Here is a 20,386-nt window from a genome sequence, read left to right as displayed (position 1 = left end):
TGTAGAGTCGGTGGTCGTGTCGAAGGCGGAGAGAGGGAAAGGCTACGGGCGAACTCTGATGGAGAAGACTGAGCGCTATGCCAAAAGGCGAGGGTTCAAACGATTGTGCTTGACCACCCATGATAAGCAGCACTTCTACGCCCACCTCGGCTACACGCTGTCAACGCCGGTGCAGAACGCAGGAGCCATGGCGTCGTTTGTTCCTATGGAGATGCTTCTCAGGTTCTCCACCATTCCTAATTCAGAGGTTAACATTCAAAAACAAACACAAAAGGTAGAAAAAGGGAACCCTGTTGGGACTAATGGACCTCCTCGTCCGATACCACCACCACCTCCGACCTCTTTCAAACCTCCTCCTCCGCCACCTCCCTCCATCCCTCCTCCAGCTGAAGGTGCACCCGTGATTCAGACTCTCACAGCAACCCCCTACAGAGACGCAAAGGGAGCATCCATTTTTTGGATGCACAAGGACCTCTAAAGAACATCTCTGTTGTAAACGCTCTCAAAAAGAAACAAATGGAACGCTAGAGAGAAATGTGTTCTTAAGTCAAGTTATTACATCATGTACTCACAGCATTGTCATATCAGATCCTATTCAATTTTAACAAGTGATGATTGTCAGTCCTTACAGAATATGCATTATGTTCTTCCATTTTTTTCCCCCACTTCTGAAATGCAGCCAAAGTGTGATATGCTTTTGTGTGGACTGCAAAAAATATAAAGAGTGAAAATGGATTGTACAGCACTTGTTCTCGTGTGTGTATCTATGTAAAGTATATGCACTATATGCATATTTTAGGGCCTGACTGATGAGTTTTTTTTTTAGGTCGATGTCGATTCAATTCGGTGAGTAATTGAAAAAATATGAAATGAATAAAATGACTTGTTTCGGTCCCTTAATGTTTAAAACAATAAAGATACAAATTATAGGCAGAACAGTTGTACTTTGTCCTTTAGCAATTGTTTCAGCAGCCCCAGAAGAAAAACAGCCCCAAAAGAATTAACAGTATTTACATTAGTAATTGTTTTTGTTAAACATACCTTTTGGGATTATGGCCCAAAAAAATGTAATCTTGCATTTCATCAGACCAGAAAGACAATCTCCTATACGTGGGGGGAAAAGTGTTATAATCTGAGTTCTTCAGGTTTTAAGATCTGTTTTTAATAATTCCATGTTTTATATTGTGTAAATGATCAATTACCTGGTTTTGGAGGCCCTGGATTGAATGTGGATCCTGGGGTCGCCCTCTGCATGCTAGCCTGAAAACCAACAGTATCTGGTGTTTAAAAAAATTATTTGCCATTGAAAAAATACAGGTAAGGTGTATTTTTCAGTTATTAGTTAAATTAGCGTTTTAATGTGTGTTAGTCCGTTAAAAATCTATGTAGAGCTGTGGGGATGTACCGTTTCGATAGCATGACCAGTTAGTCTGCATGAGGGATTATATAAATTAATTATATATATTATATTATAATTATAAAAAGAGGGAAACTATTTTGGGTGCAGAAAAGTTTTATTCGTCATTATTAAAAGTAATATATACTATATAGTATTTAGTATAAACTATTTAGTAATACATACCTTATTGTCAAATTTAGACTTTTTTTTTAAAATTAGGTACATTGGAATGTGTATTTTTCTACAAGTGGTTGAATCTTTTTTTATTTGTACAATTATTGCACATTATAGTTTTTTATTAATTTATTTTTAACACAAGTATCATTTATCGCTTCTTAGTTTCAGCGTGTGAGTAATATTGCCACCTCTAGTAATTATATTCAAGTACTGTACTGGGTGTGAGTGAGTAGCCCCTTCTTCCCCCACGGAGGGGCCGCCCGTGTGTCTCCTCCCTGCGTCCCTGCTCTGCTCCCGTCCGGTAGGATTCCAACCCGGGTTTTCCACACGCAGGAGCATAGAAGTTTCGCTCCGACTGGAGCAAGGCGACGCAAGCTCCTCTTGTAGTGTCCCACAGCTTCGCAGCAAGTGGACCCGAAGGAAGAGCAGTGGGTTCGGACACCGATAGCGGAGTGTACATCTGAACGGAACCAACGGGCTGAGTGTCTACCTCCCTGCGGCGTTTAATGACCGCCCGTAAATGGAAGCATTTGGCTATTTTAACACACAAAGTGAGTGGAAATAAAATAAAATAAAGAAATCAATTGGAGGACTTGTCCCGTGCTCCTGGAATGTTAGTACATGTACTCATGTTTTTTTTAACTTGTGTGTAAAAGTATTACAAAGAAGGCCGTACGGTGTGGATGAATACGTTTTGCTACTTTCTTTTACAGGTTGTCCCGTGCGCAGCTGCGAGATGCAAGCGTCGCTGTTGGTGTTGGTCTGCGGTGAGTGCACTGTACACCCGCACCTTTTGAAGTCCATCCATAGTTTTTGATCCTTAAGAAATCCTCAGAAGTGATCCAGTGGTGAGCTTGCCGAGGCATAATGATTGTCTCCAGGTCACTGGGTTCTCATCGGTCAAATCTCTGAAGGGCAATACATGAACTTGTTCATGTTGGCTGCACAAAAACAAGTTGAATGTGCCAAACAAGTCAGATCGTTCAGCATTGAGGTAGTATTTATGGGCTGGGTGGGGGGTTCATACTGTTCATTAGGGGTGTGCCAAAAAATCGTTTCTCATAAGAATCGTGATTCTCATTTAGTACGATTCAGAATCTATTTTAAATGTCCTAAAATCCATTTTATTTAAATTATTTTATACTGTTTTGCCTTTGTTTGTGTGTGCCTTTATTGGGAGTGCTGTTCATGTTGTACTCAATTTGGCCACTTAGGGGCAGTGTGGTTCCACGCGGTCTGATACACTGTTAAGTTGTAGCCACATTAGAGAGTAGAAGGAACAAGTCACAATCAAGTTATACCAATAAAAGTTTTTTTTTTCAGCGTGGAGCCGTTCTTTTGAGTGATAAAAGTGGTTTAGGTTGTTACTGAAAACATTCACGTGTTAAAACAAAAATAGACTTGGAGTATGTTAATGAATGTACAGCAGATGTGAGCATCGAAAAATGTCAAGGTCTGTGGAGTAACTCTTCCTTACTACTCGTTATAAATATCTAAATACGTGTACTTGAACTACTAGAATAGCATATTCATTATAAATATCAAGTTGCGTGCACTTGAACGATCAAAAATAGCCGCTTGGTCGAGACTGATAGCAAAGGCCTCTGTGGGTGGCGTATCTCCTCTTTATGGTACTTTTAAAACAAACTCAATGCAAAATGTGTGTCCGTCCCATGATGATATGTATGTAAAAGGCTGAAAATATCATATCAATAGCATGTAATAAGAAAGTTCGGGAAAAATCTTGTTCTCATCAAAATGGAGGGCAAAAACTCAATAAAAAAACTAAAGTGAATAATTAAACATTGGGACATTTTTAGCCAATATAAACCCTCTAGTGGTTTAAAGTTATGACAAAATGTTGTGTTGCCATAAGATGCAATACAGCATGTCTGCCATATTTGTGGAGCTTTTTTGTTGTTGGGCTCACCATTTTTGTGTGCGCTTGCTGCAAATGATTAATTGGCTCAACTAGATAATGTGATCATGTTGCTTTAAAGTCACCCAATGGTTTCCATCGTAATGTGGTTAGCTGTACAGGCAAGCTAAATGTTGTCCATCATCAAACATAAAAACAGTTGACTTGAACTTTGATAAAAACGACATATAACGAAACTTGAATCTTATTAAAGTCCGCCTCACCGTTTCTTGTTTTTCCACATAGGAAATAATGTAAACTGTTGTCAACATTCGAAGTTGATTAACTGCATAGACAATTTTTCAAGACAATTAAAGGAGACATATTCTGCATTTGCAATTAAAACTATGCCCTTTTTATGCTTTTGCCAAAATACCTAAGGATCAAGAATGACAATAGAGTACAGTACAACCTATTATTTAAACCTTGCTAAAATTAGCCCGTTTTCTACTATTGGCCAGTCCTGACTATGACTCTTGTTACCACGATGGCCAAAGATGGAATTAGCACTTTTTAGCGGATCACTAAATGTGCTTGGTATAAATATGTATTATGTATATACTGTAACTGATATTTCATTACTTATACTGCTCATATTGTACTGAGCAGTCAGACCCTTTCCTGTGACGCAGTCTTCATGTTCTAATGCTCCAGTTCATAATCAAACCATTTCACATTTGCATGCTAATTGATTTATCATCCTGTATGATTGTATTTGATTTTTGTCATTGCCATTATCTTTGAGAGCGAAGCCACAAGAAGGTGGGCAGTGTTTGTTTGAAAAAGGCAGCGGAGGTCATGGCAGAGTGGTTCATGATGCGGCCTGTGACCAAAGAGCCCCAGGTTCGATGGCCGCCTCAATCAGGCAAAAACAGCCGTCCTGTATTCGCCATAAATTCACCACTGAGGTGCCCTTGAGCAACAATTGCAGGGTTGTCAGCTCAGATTTGAATCCTTAATCACTTGTGAAAGCTTTCAAGGAAGTGAAAGCTGAGAGGAAAAGTGCAGGAGGAAATGGGGGTGTAGAATTTGAAGTGGGAGTTTAAACATCCCGGACTAGCATAAGACACATTGACAGGCAGCTGGGGATGGAGACTTGCGACGCCTTTCGAGACAAGGGGTCATTTTCAAACCCTCAGGGTCAGACATGTTGTGTAGGTGTGTGTACGTGTGTGTGAATTTATGTACAAGTGTGTGTGTGTGCGTATGTGAAGGAAACATCAAAGTGGATTTGAGGCTCAGCAAATCCTCTGTAATTCAACTTTTCCAGCACATTTATGCGCGAGAACAGGGGGCTCTCAGATCCTCATTGTGTGTGTGCGTGCGCGCACGTGTGCGACGTTCGCAGGTGAAGGTGGGTTTTAGGCAATGGGATTTTGGGAGTGTGTCTCAGAAGCCTTTTGTAAGCGACAGCCTCCGGAAATGTGTAGATATCAGAACAATGGTGCGGCAAGGAGGGGAGAGAGAGGGAGAGAGAGAGCAAGAAAAGCTGGGCTAGAATCAGAAACAAAGGACAAGGGGGGTGGGCCTGATGGGTGGGGGCAAACGGGGAGGGCAGAGTGAGGGAACAGGTTGGTTTATATGAAAGGCCCGGTGAGTTGGGTTTTTGTTGGCAGGAGCTTTTCTGTCTGAAAAGTGGAGGTGGAGATAAAGGTGGGGGAGGATAAAATGAGAAATGGATCTGCTCTCATTCAAAACAAAGGCCTGGCTGGCTACTGATGTCCTGTTCAGAAGGGAACAGTTTAACATTTTTATCCGGAGAACATTTCACTGGCATAAGGATTTTTTTCAATTAGTTTATTATAGCAAACTTAGATCTTTAACAACCAAATGTTGTTTTTAGAGTAGATTGACTGGACAAGCAATGAGAAGCACTGCTTTTCGCTGAAATGCTTGATGTTGACTTATTGTTGCTTTGACCATAGATAGTGTGTTTTTGTGTGTGTGAGTACGTGTGTCTGGATTTCAGGCAAAGCAAATTATTTTCTTCACTGACATCCCTGTGATGATGTGTTCATTTTATGCGCCATTTTAAAATGTAGTCATTTTAGTCTAGTTTTAGTCAGTACAATCATTTTACCCCTGGATTTTTTTTCCCGTCAGCAGATAATATATGGAAAACTATTTTATATCAAATTCTCTCGCATAATTTTTAATGAAAAACAACTTGACACACAATTACAGTACAGTATATCAGGCAAGTGGTTACAATGGCTCCATGCTATGAGCTAGTAAATTAGCCAGCATTAGTTAGCAGTCGGATTAACATTATTGTTGGAATGGTATAGCCGTTGGATTAATGTTACGCTATAACTATAATTTATTTAATTTAATGTAAGTGTTTCCCCCTTTAACCATGAATCCACCTCCTGTTTGTCCCTCGTCCCTCGCTAGCTGCAGATTTGAAAGGGGGTGTGTCACTATATGTCACATGACAGATTAGCAGAGACAAAATTTGAAAAAATCATGTAATTTTCATCCCGTTTTGTTCATGAACTAAAATGTCCATACATTTTTATTAAGTGAAGTACATTTTTCGTCTCGTCTTCATTAGTCGATGAAAATGCATATTGATTTAGTCCCACTTATTGTTTATTAATGAGGGTTTTAGTCTAGTCTAGTCTAATTTTAGTGCAGTGAAAAATGTGTGTGGATGAAATTAATGTTGTTAATTTTCATTGACAAAATTAACACTACTGTGATGACTAGAATAGTCTCAATGTTATTGCCGCCCTCCCTGCTCTATGACATTTTATTTTCCGAGTCTTTTATTTCTGCCGTGAACCCAGCGGCTAATGCTAATGACAGGCTGCGTAAAACAGCCCCCCTCAAACATCTTGAGACCTCTAATTATCTAATCTCAGACAAGGTGCAATTGCACTGCGATACTGTCAAGAGGGAAATGGATCACACACACACACACACTCTGGACTCGGCTTGTAAACATGAGCCAGCTGTCACATATGTTGGAGGTCATCTATATTTGCAGGATATTGACATTAGAATTCAGTGTAGTGTAACATCTACTTGGAAGTCGTATTCTTCATCTTCATTGATAAATCTATGAAGGTCATTCAATTATATTGCTGTTCAGATGAGCTTTGCTGTGTGATGGTTGTAACTAAAGGAGCGAATATGGCCTTTTTGTTATAGCTATTGTTGGCCATCGAGGTGCTTAAATTTGGTCAAGGTACGGTACACGTTTTTGTGATTTAGTCCATTTCCTGTGGCTCCCTGTGGGCTTCTAAAAATAGTGGAAATTATTATTATTTTTACATGTTTATTTTTATGTTTTAGATAAAAAATATTCTTTAAACAAATTAATTATTAAATAAAAAAATTAATATTCAAAAAATGTCAGAGTCCAAATTTAAAAAAAAAAAAGAGACGAAAGGTAGATGAAAATTGCCCAAAAATGTCCAAAAAGTGACCACATAATGTCCAAAAAGGAAGAGGAAAAGCAGAAAATTACCATCAAATGTCCACGAAAGTCCCAAAAATGCCAGAGAATTTAATAAAAACGTCAATAAAGAAAATGTTCAAAAGGTTTGTTCAAAAACAAAACAAGAAAGGCAGTCTTTAAAATTGCCCAAAAAGTGAGAAAATAGAATTTTTAAAATTTTTTTTTTTACAAAAGGCAGACAAGAAAACGTTCAAGAAGTAATGATAAAATGTCCAAAAACTAAAGAAAAAATCCCGAAAATTACCCTAATATGTCCACAAAATTGCCAAAAATGTCCCAAAAAAGGAAGAAGAGGGGCAGAAAATTAACATATTGTCCATAAAATTGTCAACAATGTCAGAAATTTGACAGAAAAGAAGAAAAGTCTAAAAAGAAATGTGTGCAAATGAAGTATAAAAAATTACAACAACAAAAAAATCCACAAAAGGTAGAATAAAATGAATTTGATGCTGCATATTTTTTGGTTATGGTGCAGCTCTAATTAGCTCTCATTAGATTACACTAACACACTGTTTCATGGTTGTAACTAAAGGAGCGAATATGGCCTGTTTTGTTATTGCCATTGTTGGCCAGCGAGGTGCTTAAATTTGGTCAAACCCAAAGATCTTGCTGGCTAATCTCATGATGCAAAAAGTCAAGTGATGTTATAAAGGGGCTTTTACATGATATGATAGGGTTTCATATAAAAATAAATAAATAAATGTATTAGGGTTACAATTAAGCTTGAGCCTATTCCAGCTGACTTTGGGCAAGAAGTGAGATAAATCATAATGCAATAGATGTGGATAAACAACCATTCACACTCACATTTGCGTCTATGGACAAGTTTAGAATCTTCTCTTAACCTATCATTCATGATTTTGAAATGTGGAACTAAGTAGAAGTATCCAGAGAAAATCCACACAAGCATGGTGAGAACGACTCCTAGTAATGCCCGAGTTGCGTTCCAAACAAACAATTGTTGACTGTGAGGCACACGTGCTTACCACGCCGTCTAATGAATTATTGACGTGGAAATACAATATATGGCCTCATACTAACTCCGATAAATAATGGCAAAAATTTGCTTTTTTTGGCCCAATTGTGCAGCTGTAAACATGAACTCATTCACTGCCATTGACGGCTATAAACGTCAAAAATTTATTTTAACTATTTCTATTAGTTTAACATTTTCCCCCCACTTTTGTTAACAAGAGTATGAAAACCTAGAATTTATTTTATTGTACATTTAGAACAGATACAAAATTTGTGTTTAATCGTGAGTTAACTCATGAAGTCATGCAATTAATTACAATTTTAAAAAAAATCATCACCTCTTGCCCCAAATTTCTAATAATCTTTTTTTTTTTTAATGAATTTATGGCAGTGAATGAGTTAACTTTCTCCCCTCCTATGACATCCAACTAAATTCTAGTGAAAAAAACATAGAATGGAACATCTTTACAAATGATGTGCCTGTTTTCACTGGCTGTGTTGGGTCAAAATTGACTTTGACATTTAAATTTGGATGAGGTCAGTATTGTTTTACCTTGGTATGTGTATGACATAATACATTAAAAAAAAAACGTATTTGGTCGTAGTGTGTGTACCATGCAGAACATTCTAACCGTTAAGAATAGTTATTGGATCTAAGTGTTTAAGCTAATTTTATTTATTGTTTTTTTTTTTTAACCTACATGAAAAATGATTTCACAACAAACATAGACTGCAAATAAACGTCGACAAGTCCCTTATGTAGTGTGGCTTTTTCACTGAGCTTTCTCCTCTCAGCGGCACCACATTTTGGTCATCAGGGCTCTAATTAGCACAGACAGTGAACCCAAACCTGCAAGCGCTGCTGACCAAAAAACTCAAGCCAACATCTGCCAGCCATGTGTGCCTTGTCATCTGTTCTATTTAGCCTGTGGTTAGTAGCTGGTCCTTTTGAGATACGGTCATCCTAATCACTTTCATCTCATGGCCTTTAATGCTCTTAACTCACTCACTGCCCTTAACGGCTATAGACGTCAAAAATTCATTTGAACTATTTCTATAAGCCCCCTCCCCCCCCCCCCCACACACACACACACTTTTGTTAACAAGAGTATAAAAACCTATAATTTTTTTTATTATACTTTTAGAACAGATATAAAATTTGTGATTAACCGTGAGTTAACTAGTGAAGTTGTGATTAATTACAATTAAACATTTTAATCGTCTGACACCCTTAATTTTTAATAAACTTTTCTTCTTTTTTTTATTAGGGGCATCAACCGATTTAATTTTTTTTAAATTTTAATTGATCACTTGACTTCACTAGTTGACTCACGATTAATCACAAATTTTATGTCTGTTCTAAAAGTACAGTAAAAAAAATGTTCTAGGTTTTCATACTCTTAACAGTATGTGAAACTAATAAATACTTCAAATGAATTTTTGACGTCTATAGCCGTCAATGGCAGTGAATGAGTTAATAAGCACCCTTTTTACCATGTGGTGTTATTTTTGCGTTGCGCTAAATCGTTTGCGCTATAACAGCGTATCTGCTGTGATATATATATTTTTTGCAGAGAATATCAGAAAGTGGTCCGTAAATCGACTTAAGTTTAGTTGCATTAATACTGTTTTGCTATTGGCTCATTCTTTGCATGTTTTCATAAAGCGCATGCATTTTTGTCTGTTGTCATTACAACACAAACAATGCTCAATTTCTAATCACTTATTTCTCACTACTGCTAACTAGAGGATTGTTGATGTTGAATATTATTGACCCTGGAGGTCAACATATGTTTGATGCCCACCTCTGCAGTAATATGTCTAGCGTGTGACAACACGTCTTTGAAAGTGAGTCTCCTAACTTCTGGTGTACATTTTTCTGCTCTTCTCATTTTTTCCTCTGATTATAACTTGTTGAAGCTGCAGTCAAATAAGCCAAAGTAAAAGCAAAACACTGCCAAGTTGGTGCATGCTCAATTGCATGACAATGGTTGAAACTCTGGAGTTTTGGGCAAATTAATCCATGTTTTACCGTCAAATTGTGGTGGAATTACAAATTGGAGTCATTGGACTGGAACTCGCCAGCTTCACTATCCTTGAGCCAAGTGTTCTTGGCCTGGCGTGGACCGTTGTTCCCCTCAGCTGTTGCTGAATTGATAGTGTCCGTCTCTCTGTCTGGAAGTCTAACATAGTCTCTCAGTGAGTGAGCCCAGATGCTGCTATTACACGCCGTGTTAGATTCACAGGCACATGGAGACAGCTGTAAGAATCGATGCACATTCCCGTGTTGTGGGCGAGACGTCTGAAAGGAGAAGCGTGTTGTAGCATCTGCAACAGGTGGGCAAGGAGAGCGGCGTTCTCAATGGACATGATGAAATGCACGCCACCATTCAGCTTGCTTTCTTTGGCCTTCACACATCTGCAGCTTAGCATTCTCCTCTAGAATTTTCACACTAGGACCCCTTACAAATGACATGTTTTTCAAGCACCTCCTGTTTATCCTAATGCCAATCAAACCAATTCTGTACCATGAAATTCCTTGTAAAGTACATACATTATTAATATTTTAACCTAAGTATTCACGCTCTGATTAATAAAAAGGTACATTTTCATTTGAAATAAATTCAATATTTATCATTTGTCGTAACCAGAGAGGAGCTAGTTTACAAAAGCACGTCAGTGTTGCCATCATAGTGACTTTTACAATAGCTTAAAAAAAAAACCTCATTCATTTAACTCCCTGCACTCTCTCTAAAACAAAGTGTACTTTAGGGGTCCATTTTTGCTCTCCAAGGTACAGTACATGTTTTTGTGATGTACCCTGTAGGATTTACAATTGAACCCCTCGGTCAGGGGTCTGCAACCTGCGGCTCTGGAGCCACATGTGGCTCTTTAGTCCATTTCCTGTGGTTCCCCGTGGGCCTCTAAAAATAGTGGAAATTGTTATTATTTTTACATGTTTATTTTTATGTTTTAGATAAAATATTATTTAAATGAATTAATTATTAAATAAAATAATAATAAATAAATATTCAAAAAATGTCAGAGTCCAAATTTTAAGTTGTCAAAAAAAAAAAGAGACGAAAGGTAGATGAAAATTGCCCAAAAATGTCCATAAAGGAAGAGGAAAAGCAGAAAATTACCATAAAATGTCCACAAAAGTCCCAAAAATGCCAGAGAATTGAATAAAAATGTCAGAAAAGAAAATGTTCAAAAAGTTTGTTCAAAAACAAAAAAAGAAAGGCGGAACATTTCCTTAAAAGGTCTTTGGAATTGCCCAAAAAGTCTGAAAATATATATATATATTTTTTTTTTTTATACAAAAGGCAGACAAGAAAACGTTCAAGAAGTAATTATAAAATGTCCAAAAACTAAAGAAGAAATCTTTAAATTACCCTAACATGTCCACAACATTGCCCAAAATGTCCCAAAAAAGGAAGAAGAAGGGCAGAAAATTAACATATTGTCCATAAAATTGTCAACAATGTCAGAAATTTGACAAAAAGGCAGAAAAGTCTAAAAATGTGTGAAAATGAAGGATAAAAAATTACAACAACAAAAAAAATCCAGAAAAGGAAGACAAAAGGTAGAAGAAAATGAATTGGATGTTGCAGATTTTTTGTTATGGTGCACCTGGGCCCTCATTAGAACACACTGTTTCATTCATCACCATGTTAAAATATTTTGCGTCTCTAGAGAGATTTTTTTGTCAGGTATTTGGCCTAAAACGACTCTTTTGACAGTAAAGGTTGCTGACACCTGTCCTAGGTAAAAATAGTTAGAAAAGGTACGGTGCACAAATGGTAGGCCGACCATTTCTGTACCTTTTGTTTACATGTCAGGGTACAAACAAATGCTAAGGCTTACGTGAATGCCTTTCGGAAGAGCCCACTGTTGTATGGAATGCAGTTTAAAGAAATTTGAAGGAGGAGTAGTAATCTAGGTAGGCTAGGGATGGGAAGCAAAAGCGTATTGAACTTTGTGAACCTTAAACCAATTGACAATGGTTCTTGTGAAGAAACAAAAACAAAAATCTGTTTTTTTGTGTACAGCCAGCATGCACAACAATGCAATACTGATTATTTCTCTCATAAGGTTGTTAACCATAATTGTTTAAGTGTGTTATGTTGCCTATAGTTTGTTGAATGTGCGTCTTAACCACAGTAGCTGTCACGTTAAATTTAGGTTGCACATTGTTTTTTTTACTTCCTGAGAGAGCTCAGTATTGTTCATTCTGTAATTTTACCAATTTGACGTGTCATCATCATTGCTCTCTCTCTTTTTTTATTTATTTATTTATTTTTTTTACATTTTTTTTTGTGTGCGTGTGAGTGTGTACTCATGAATTCACCTAAAACCTATTAAAAATCCCATACCGTTCACCTAAACCGAATACTTCAGAATCCAGCTAGAGTCGTGAGGTTGTCAGAAGACCCGAGGAAGGATCAAAGAAAAGAAAGAAATCCAGCACCGACCAGACATCACCTGCTACTCACCTTGTTATCAACCAGAATCTTTCACCAAAACGTCACAATAACTGGTTAAATTTAGGTTACACATTGTTAACGTGAAAGAGTCACTAGAATCCCTGTTAGTTCCATTCCAAGCTAAATGAGGGATGTAAAGAGCAGGGCAGAAAGGAGGAGTGTGAGCTGCTGAGAGAGATGCGGCGTGCAGGCGGGATTTTGACAAAGAGGAGGGAGGAGAGCAGCTGGTTGTTTGGTGGGGAGTCAGTCATCCTTCAGCTAAGTGTTAGGCAAAGAGAAGATACAGTTAGCCATCATGTACATTAATTAGCCAGGCGGAGGATGTTGACTTTCTCTGCTACCTGATGGCAAGGGCTGCAGATAAGATAAATAATGACCTTTTTCTGTTCTCTGCCATTATTTACCTTCATTCGTTGTTACCCTGGCTTTTGATCCAGCCGTTGTTTGCTTCATGTGGCAGCAAACAGTTTGTCTTTAACCTTCTCTGTTTCGTCCAGACCTGTCGGAATGTGTCATGTTGATGCCACATCCTCTCCAACGCACCCCCCCCCCCCCGTCTCGTGTCCCACTCAACCTTCACGCTCCAAGCTGACTGACATCTTCTATTTGTTTCCTAACCTTGCCTTCTCTTGTGAAATGAATTGCAATCTTTCATTCAGGCGATCCGAGAATGGAATAAAATATGGAGTGAATGCAAACTCTAATTCCACTCAAGATGTTGGAGTGTGACCCTGGTGAGGATGAGCGGTACAGGTGATGGATGTTGGAGTGTGTGTATGGGAGATTTTCATCCAGGAGCCACTAATGGTGGACTTGAGAGAGGGCCTGACTATCACACAAGCACTCTCAGAAAATGTATTTACACATTTTCTTAACAATAATATGTTCTATATATATATAGTGAGAGAGAGAGAGAGAGAGAGAGAGAGAGAGAGAGAGAGAGAGAGAGAGATTGGGAACGGATTAATTGCATTTACATTATTTCCTATGAGAATTTTTTTTCGAAAGTTGAACAATTTCATTCTACTTCACAGGAACGAATTGTGTTCAAACTCCACTGTACCACTGTATTACAAAAAAACGGCCAGCAGGTGGCAGCAGAGTATAAGAGATCAGCCAGGGTCATGTTGCAACAAGCTCTTTTTCCCAGTGTTTTTAACAGGTTTGTGAATAATGATGAAACTTAGCTAAATTTTATTGCTAATTGCTCCAAAACGGAAACAGATAGAAATATACTTCTTTTTTTTCCTGATGAGAGAAGAGACTCTAATCTTTCTTTTCCATGTTTTTATAGCAATAAAACAGAATATATTGTGGGCCTTGCAAAATCAGTCAAAATTCGGTAAGACAGCCGGGAGCGAAGGAAAAATGGCCGGGAGTGATTGAGTTAATTGCTCATATTAAAAAGTAGTCCACAACAGTGTGACAGTGTTAAAAGTGTATTTCCTGCTGTTCCGGGCTAATTGACAGCAGTACCGGGTGAGCTAAAAGCCTCTCATACAGACACTGCGGCTCCTTGCTCAGCTGTCATCTAGCATTCCTCCATGCCTTCTCTCTCCATGTATGGGTGCAGAGGGGGGAGGAAAGATAACATGGTGCATTTAATCCAAAGTACTTGCCTGTGACCTTTCATTTCCAATTTTCACACTCACAATGACACCAAGCTAAACCTCTAAACCAGTTCTTTCCCCCATGTGTTGCCACAATTACATACATTTACTAAATATTTCTTTTGAGAGCAGAGTGGCACGTGACCCAATGGCCCCTCATTTTCCGCTCTTACTGTATTTCTGCAGTGGTCATGGCATGCCGTGTCAGTTTGAATATATTTCTAGAGCACTAACGAAGGATTTTGTGCAAAAGGCAGTGCTCTGAACTTATATTAAAATATATTAAAATTCTGAGAGATTCTTAGAGAGCTCAGTATTGTTCATTCGGTAATTTTACCGATTTGACATGTCATCATCATTGCTCTTTTTTTTTTTTTTGTATGTGCATGTGCGTGCGTGTGTGTGTGTACTGTTTAGTTCACCCAAAACCTATTAAAAATCCCATACCGTTCCCCTAAACTGAATACTTCAGAATCCAGCTAGAGTCGCGAGGTTGTCAGGAGACCCGAGGAAGGATCAAAGAAAAGAAAGGAAAGTGAAATCCAGCACCGACCAGGCATCACCTATTACCCATCGGGTTACCAACCAGAATCTTTCACCAACCCCAGAAACATCTAAATTCCAACAAATTAGGGAGACCTCAAGAGACCAAAGGAGAGACTGAAGAAAGGAAGGAAGGACAGACGAAGCAGAGTGAGCGCCACAGACTCCACCGATTCAACGGCCAGAGGAAGAAGCTGATTGTGTTTGAATTTCGATAGATGCTGGTGTGGTGGATCTGACATGCATGAAAACCTCCACCGAGCCGTCGACCCCGGCCAGGACAGACAGAGCAAGCACAACCCCCCAGGGTTCCCCAGGCCACGGCAGCGCCAAGTCACAACACCCGGGCCTCGCACGGGCCACCGGCCGGAGAGCAAAGCCAGGAGCGCCCCCCCCAACCCCAACACGGCCCGCGCCCCAAGCCGCATGGCATCCCAGGCAATTTAGAATTCGGGAACTCCTGCTATACCCCCCCCCCCCCCCACACACACACACCTTCTTTTTCTATTAGGAAATGAACACAGTTTTAATTTAAAATTATTATTACAACTAATATAATACATACCTCACTGTAGCACTATTTAATTTACTAGGTTAAAAATAAATAGAAAATATACAGCAGTGTAAATAAAATTTCCCCTTGTGACCTGTGAGATTATGAGTATATGGAAAAAACAAAACAATACATAAAATCAACCATGAAAAGAACATCTCTAACACAGAAAAACAGGGTTCGTGTGTTCTGCATTTAATACAACAATATGTTTGCCCTACTACTGGAAAACACTGCTTAGTTGGGGATATCCATTTTCCGAACCGTTTATTCCTAGGATTTTGCAAAAACTGATAAATAAAAAAAGAAAGGACCTTTTCATGTCAAAAAGTGAGATTTACCATCCTAAATATATTTTCCTTGCCAGTAGATGTGAAGGCCGGGAAAGGCTTACACAATCACAGACAGAAACGACGTACAGAGATAAATGGGACAAGATACAGTATACGACTGCTTGACTCCCCCAAACTTGCTATTTCACACACACACACAGTTACACACAAACACACATTCACACACTTGAGTGTGTATCAGTTATGTGCAGAACAGATGTCAACTCGCTTCCGAACTGTCAGATAAAAGATAAGTGGACTACCGCACCTCTGGCTCCGTTCGTATCGCTCACTGTTTTTGTCGGTAATGACTTCCGCAGAGGAGGTTCTAAATCTGTTCAGCAGAATTACGTTATTACATTGGTGCTTTTCACAGCGCTTTGTGGGAGGGCGCAACCTGCTCTAAGGAAGGAAAGAGAGTTGAGCCGTTCCAACTCCCAAATTAGATTCCACCTTCTCCGTTGAATGGGTTTGTTTCTACTACTCATTTCAGTACAGTATGTTTGAGTGTCAATCTCAAATGACTTACAAAAAGTTAAGATGAGCTTGGATGCGATCAGCAAAATCATCTATGGGTTGGAGTGAAAAAGGATTGCTGTGATATTTGGTGTGTCGGAAATAGGCAGGGCGGGTAACAATGCTGATTTGAGCTTAGATAGCATTCTGTCGAGGTTACACCCTGACTATACACTTGGGGTGGGAGAAAGGAACTCATTCACTGCCATTGACGGCTATAAACGTCAAAAATTAATTTGCACTATTTCTATTAGTTTCACATTTTTTTCCACTTTTCTTAACAAGGGTATGAAAATGTACATTTAGAACAGATATAAAATTTGTGATTAATCGTGAGTTAACTAGTGAAGTCATGCGATTAATTATAATTAAAGATTTTAATCGCCTGACGAGATGATTATTAAAAATTAGGGGCGTCAGGCTATTGAAATGTTTACTCGTAATTAATCGCATGACTTCAATAGTTAACTCCCGATTAATCACAAATTTTACATCTGTTCTAAATGTACAATAAAAAAATCTAGGTTTTCATACTCTTGTTAACAAAAGTAGAATTTTTTTTTTTTACGTCTATAACCGTCAAAGGCAGTGAATGAGTTAATCGTGTTTGATTGTTGAGTGGATTTATTAAAGTGCAATTTTTTTCCTCCATTGTTGAGCTTGAGACAGTTTTGGTTGATTTGGAATCACCAATCAGAGAGGCATGTGAGAATTGTGGTGAACTTAACCCTAACCCTAACCCTGTTGAATTAGTCGGGGGGGGGGGGGGTGGTGTTTATGGGACATTAGTCGTTGATGAACAAAAGCGGCCCTAGAACGGGACAGTCCTCCAATAAATACGACCACATAGGTCATTTTGAAAAGGTGCCAAATTCCTACCAAGTTTAACGTATTTTAGTTTAGCAACCTCGGCCATGTTAAATAGCGCAAACATACAAAAGTGAGACTCGAACCCGGAAGACGAGTGTTTATCTAACTGAGCTATTTGTCCAAAGATTGTTTTAGTGTCTACTACATGTTTTCTACAACCTCACTGTGCCTTTTCCTAATCTTAACCATTAGTGTCCCGTAAAGACGTAACGTGAACTGTACAACCTCACTGAAATTTGAAATTGATAATAATTCACCATCTGCATCTACCTTTCAACCAGCGAGTAAAGCTTGCGGGCTTTAAATAGTCATTAACTCTCACTATTGTACTGCCTGCAGAATGGTAGGAAATGCATGTCAATCATTACCTCCGCCACGTCCGTTGCGTTTCCATATCTGTTGCTTTGTTTTTCTTTAACAAGATGATGGAAAACCTTTTAGGGCGATCACTCAAACTCACTTGGGAATACAAATCATAAAATACATCCAACTGAAGGGCATCCACAATTAATCAACAAACAGTTCCACTCAATCAATCTGTCTGATTATTGTGCCGACTCCGAGTCTGGAACACACTTTTTTCCTCACTTATTTAAAAAAAAATATTTTCCTCAGTTTCCAGGACACAAATCCATAAATAACAGAATTTAGACATGGCGGTATGTGTTTTACTGAGTGTGGCCAATCTGATTCATTTTTGGCTATTTAAAATGAATTATTGATGCCGAAGCTAAGAACGACAACAAAAAGACTAATTTCCGATATAAATCAGGCAAATGCAGTCATGTACGAGTATATGCTGTATTGGATTATCTTGGCGCAATTTAATCCCTTGTAGAGTTTCCACTGTAACATAATTATTTCCATTGAGAACGGACACATAATGGAGCGAGGATTAGAACCACCTGCTGCGGACTTGACAGAAAGACCCGTGGGTCTCCACTCTTCTTATAACACATTTCCCTTATAACATCATGCAGACAAACTTGCATGGAGAAGGGGGGAAAACATTTCCAACAAAATGTCAGCAGGAATGTGAGGCGCCTGCTGCCGGTTGTCATGAAAGTCTCAAAGGTTTTATTTTAACTCCCACGCATAGCACGACGGTGCGGTCACCCCACCAGGCCTCCAGTGGTGTGTCACACCAGCGCACCCCTTCCCCAACGTAAAAATAGGCCCAAACATTTGTCACCTGCAAAATCCATAAAGGGTAACACTGAATTCAGATGCAGAATCGATGTAATCAAATCCTAAATCGTTTTTGGAATTAGCACAATACAAAAGACAATAACAAAAATAATGCAGTTGTAATTTTGATATAACGCTTTCATATAAGGCAATTTACAATTGTATAATATACATACACAGTAAATAGGTGTTTAATAGGGGTGTGAATTGCCTAGCAGCTTGCGATTCGATCTGTATCACGATTCGTAGGTCACGATTCGATTCGATACCGATTAATCCCGATACGAATCTCTAAATCAATTATTGCGATTTTTTTTTTTTTTACTCAAATACTAATCAGTAAATGTGTACTTGAACAGCATTGAAATCAAATTTTAAGGCTTAATGTTCCATTAATATAACATTCTTCCATGCTTCAAGTGTGAACCCGATCCCTAATTAAGACCTTTTGTTGAATATTTCCATCAAAAATGGATCTTTAATAATCGATCCGGCTGCATATTGAATCGATATGAGAATTTTGCTCTGTAATATTGCCGAATTGATGTTGTTTTTTTAACACCCCTAGTGTTTATTGTATAGATAAAATAAAATAAAATAATATATAATATATATTATATAATAAAATAAAATGTAAAAATATATTTTGAAAATGTTCAGGTATAATAGCCCTGCATCAAAACATGTCAAATAGAAATTAGGGTGCGGCTTGGCTCAGTGGTGGAGTGGTCACCTCCAAACTCAAAGGTTGTGGGTTCAATCTCATGCTATTTTGACCACGTTAAGGTATCCTTGAGCCAGTGATAATTTTGTTGACGAAAAATTTTCTGCATATTTTTCGGCATAATTTTTTTTTCAGACGAAAATTAAACGAAAACTAAAATAGAAGCCATTCATTGAGAATACAACAATAACTAAAATTGACTGACAATTTCGTCAATGACTAAAACGAAAATGAAACAACAACACAGTGACGAAAATTCACTCAATCCAATCAGAAGGAATGAAACGTGGGTGGGAGAAAATAATCACTTGGACAACTGTTGAGTGTTCACTGCACTTAATTTAATGTTCAAACATGTTTCCAATTATTGTGCAGCTGTAAGACCATTGCAATTTGCACACTAACATAGCAAAAAAAAAAACCCCTCAAACTATCCATTTTCTATCCCGTTTATCCTGTTCAGGGTCGCAGGTGAGCTAGATCTTATCCAAGCTGACTTCTGGTAAAAGGCAAATTACACTGGTCTAGACCGGTTGCTTTTTAGGACTGTAGATTGCAACCAAATAAGTTTCCCTCCAAACTTTAAAAAGTCAGCAGTATTAACTCATTCACTGCCATTGACGGCTGTAGACGTCAAAAATTAATTAGAACTATTTCTATTAGTTTCAAAAATGTAAAAATGAAAAAAAAAAACAGATATACAATTTTTGATTAATCGTGAGTTAACTAGTGAAGTCATGTGATTAATTACAATTTAAAAAAATGTAATCGCCTGATGCCCCTAATTAAAAAAAGAAAAGAAAAGATTATTAAAAAATTAGGGGCGTCAGACAATTAATTTTTTTAATTGCAATTAATCGCATGACTTCAATAGTTAACTCACGATTAATCGCAAATTTTATATGTGTTCTAAATGTACAATAAAAAAAATACTCGGTTTTCATACTCTTGTAACCAAAGTAGAAAAAAATCTGAAACTAATAGAAATAGTATTAATATTGAATTTTTGACGTCAATGGCAGTGAATGAGTCAAAAAGGTATCTTGTGCTGCTATCTGGCAATCATGTTCTGCTCTGCTGCTTCCTGCTCACCGTGATTCATTTCCTGCCTCCCGACAGCCTTGGCTGTAGCCACCGGCCAGGAACCCGACCGCAACCACGGATGTGCCCATGGCAGCTGTTACCCGGCAACGGGGGACCTGCTGGTTGGACGAGAGAAGAACCTGAAGGCTTCGTCCACGTGCGGCATAAGGAGGAAGGAGCCCTACTGCATCGTCAGTCACCTGCAGGTCGGTTTGGGGGGGGACTTTTTACAAACCTGATATTAAATACTACAAATATCTTCCATAACTTCAACCTCAGACCAAACATACTGGTACATGTCATTTTTGTCCGTTTCTCGGCTTTCCACCCTTGGAGCCTAACATCTTGTCTCGCCGATGCAGGAGGAGAAGAAATGTTTTGACTGTGACTCCAGAAGGCCTTACGACCCCGTTTACAACACCATCAATCACCGCATGGAGAATGTGATCACCACCTTCAAGCCACATCGCAAGAAGTCATGGTGGCAGTCAGAAAACGGTAAGAAAGGCCCATCGCGGTGCTGCAGCGATACATGTTTCATGCACAAC

General features: G+C 38.5%; 2 protein-coding genes across 3 annotated transcripts in view; both read left to right on the top strand.

The window, feature by feature from the left end:
* Positions 1–745, top strand: part of naa80 (N-alpha-acetyltransferase 80, NatH catalytic subunit) — a 2,671-nt gene extending 1,926 nt beyond the window's left edge. The window contains exon 2 of the mRNA XM_077553222.1: positions 1–745. This exon is cut by the window's left edge and continues 351 nt beyond it. Within this exon, the coding sequence (XP_077409348.1) occupies positions 1–478 (478 nt within the window). The 3' untranslated portion in view covers positions 479–745.
* A 1,192-nt stretch (positions 746–1,937) lies between these two features.
* Positions 1,938–20,386, top strand: part of lamb2 (laminin, beta 2 (laminin S)) — a 47,923-nt gene continuing 29,474 nt past the window's right edge. For both annotated transcript variants that reach the window (XM_077543961.1, XM_077543954.1), the window contains exons 1-4: positions 1,938–2,127; positions 2,290–2,343; positions 19,875–20,044; positions 20,201–20,336. In XM_077543961.1, coding sequence (XP_077400087.1) covers positions 2,097–2,127; positions 2,290–2,343; positions 19,875–20,044; positions 20,201–20,336 — 391 coding nt within the window. In that variant the 5' untranslated portion in view covers positions 1,938–2,096. The remainder of the gene's footprint in view (positions 2,128–2,289; positions 2,344–19,874; positions 20,045–20,200; positions 20,337–20,386) is intronic.

This window comes from Vanacampus margaritifer, chromosome 1 (assembly GCF_051991255.1).
Source record: "Vanacampus margaritifer isolate UIUO_Vmar chromosome 1, RoL_Vmar_1.0, whole genome shotgun sequence".
Classification (NCBI taxonomy): domain Eukaryota; kingdom Metazoa; phylum Chordata; class Actinopteri; order Syngnathiformes; family Syngnathidae; genus Vanacampus; species Vanacampus margaritifer.
Note: the sequence above shows the minus strand (reverse complement) of the source record. Positions and strands in the feature narration are given on the sequence as shown.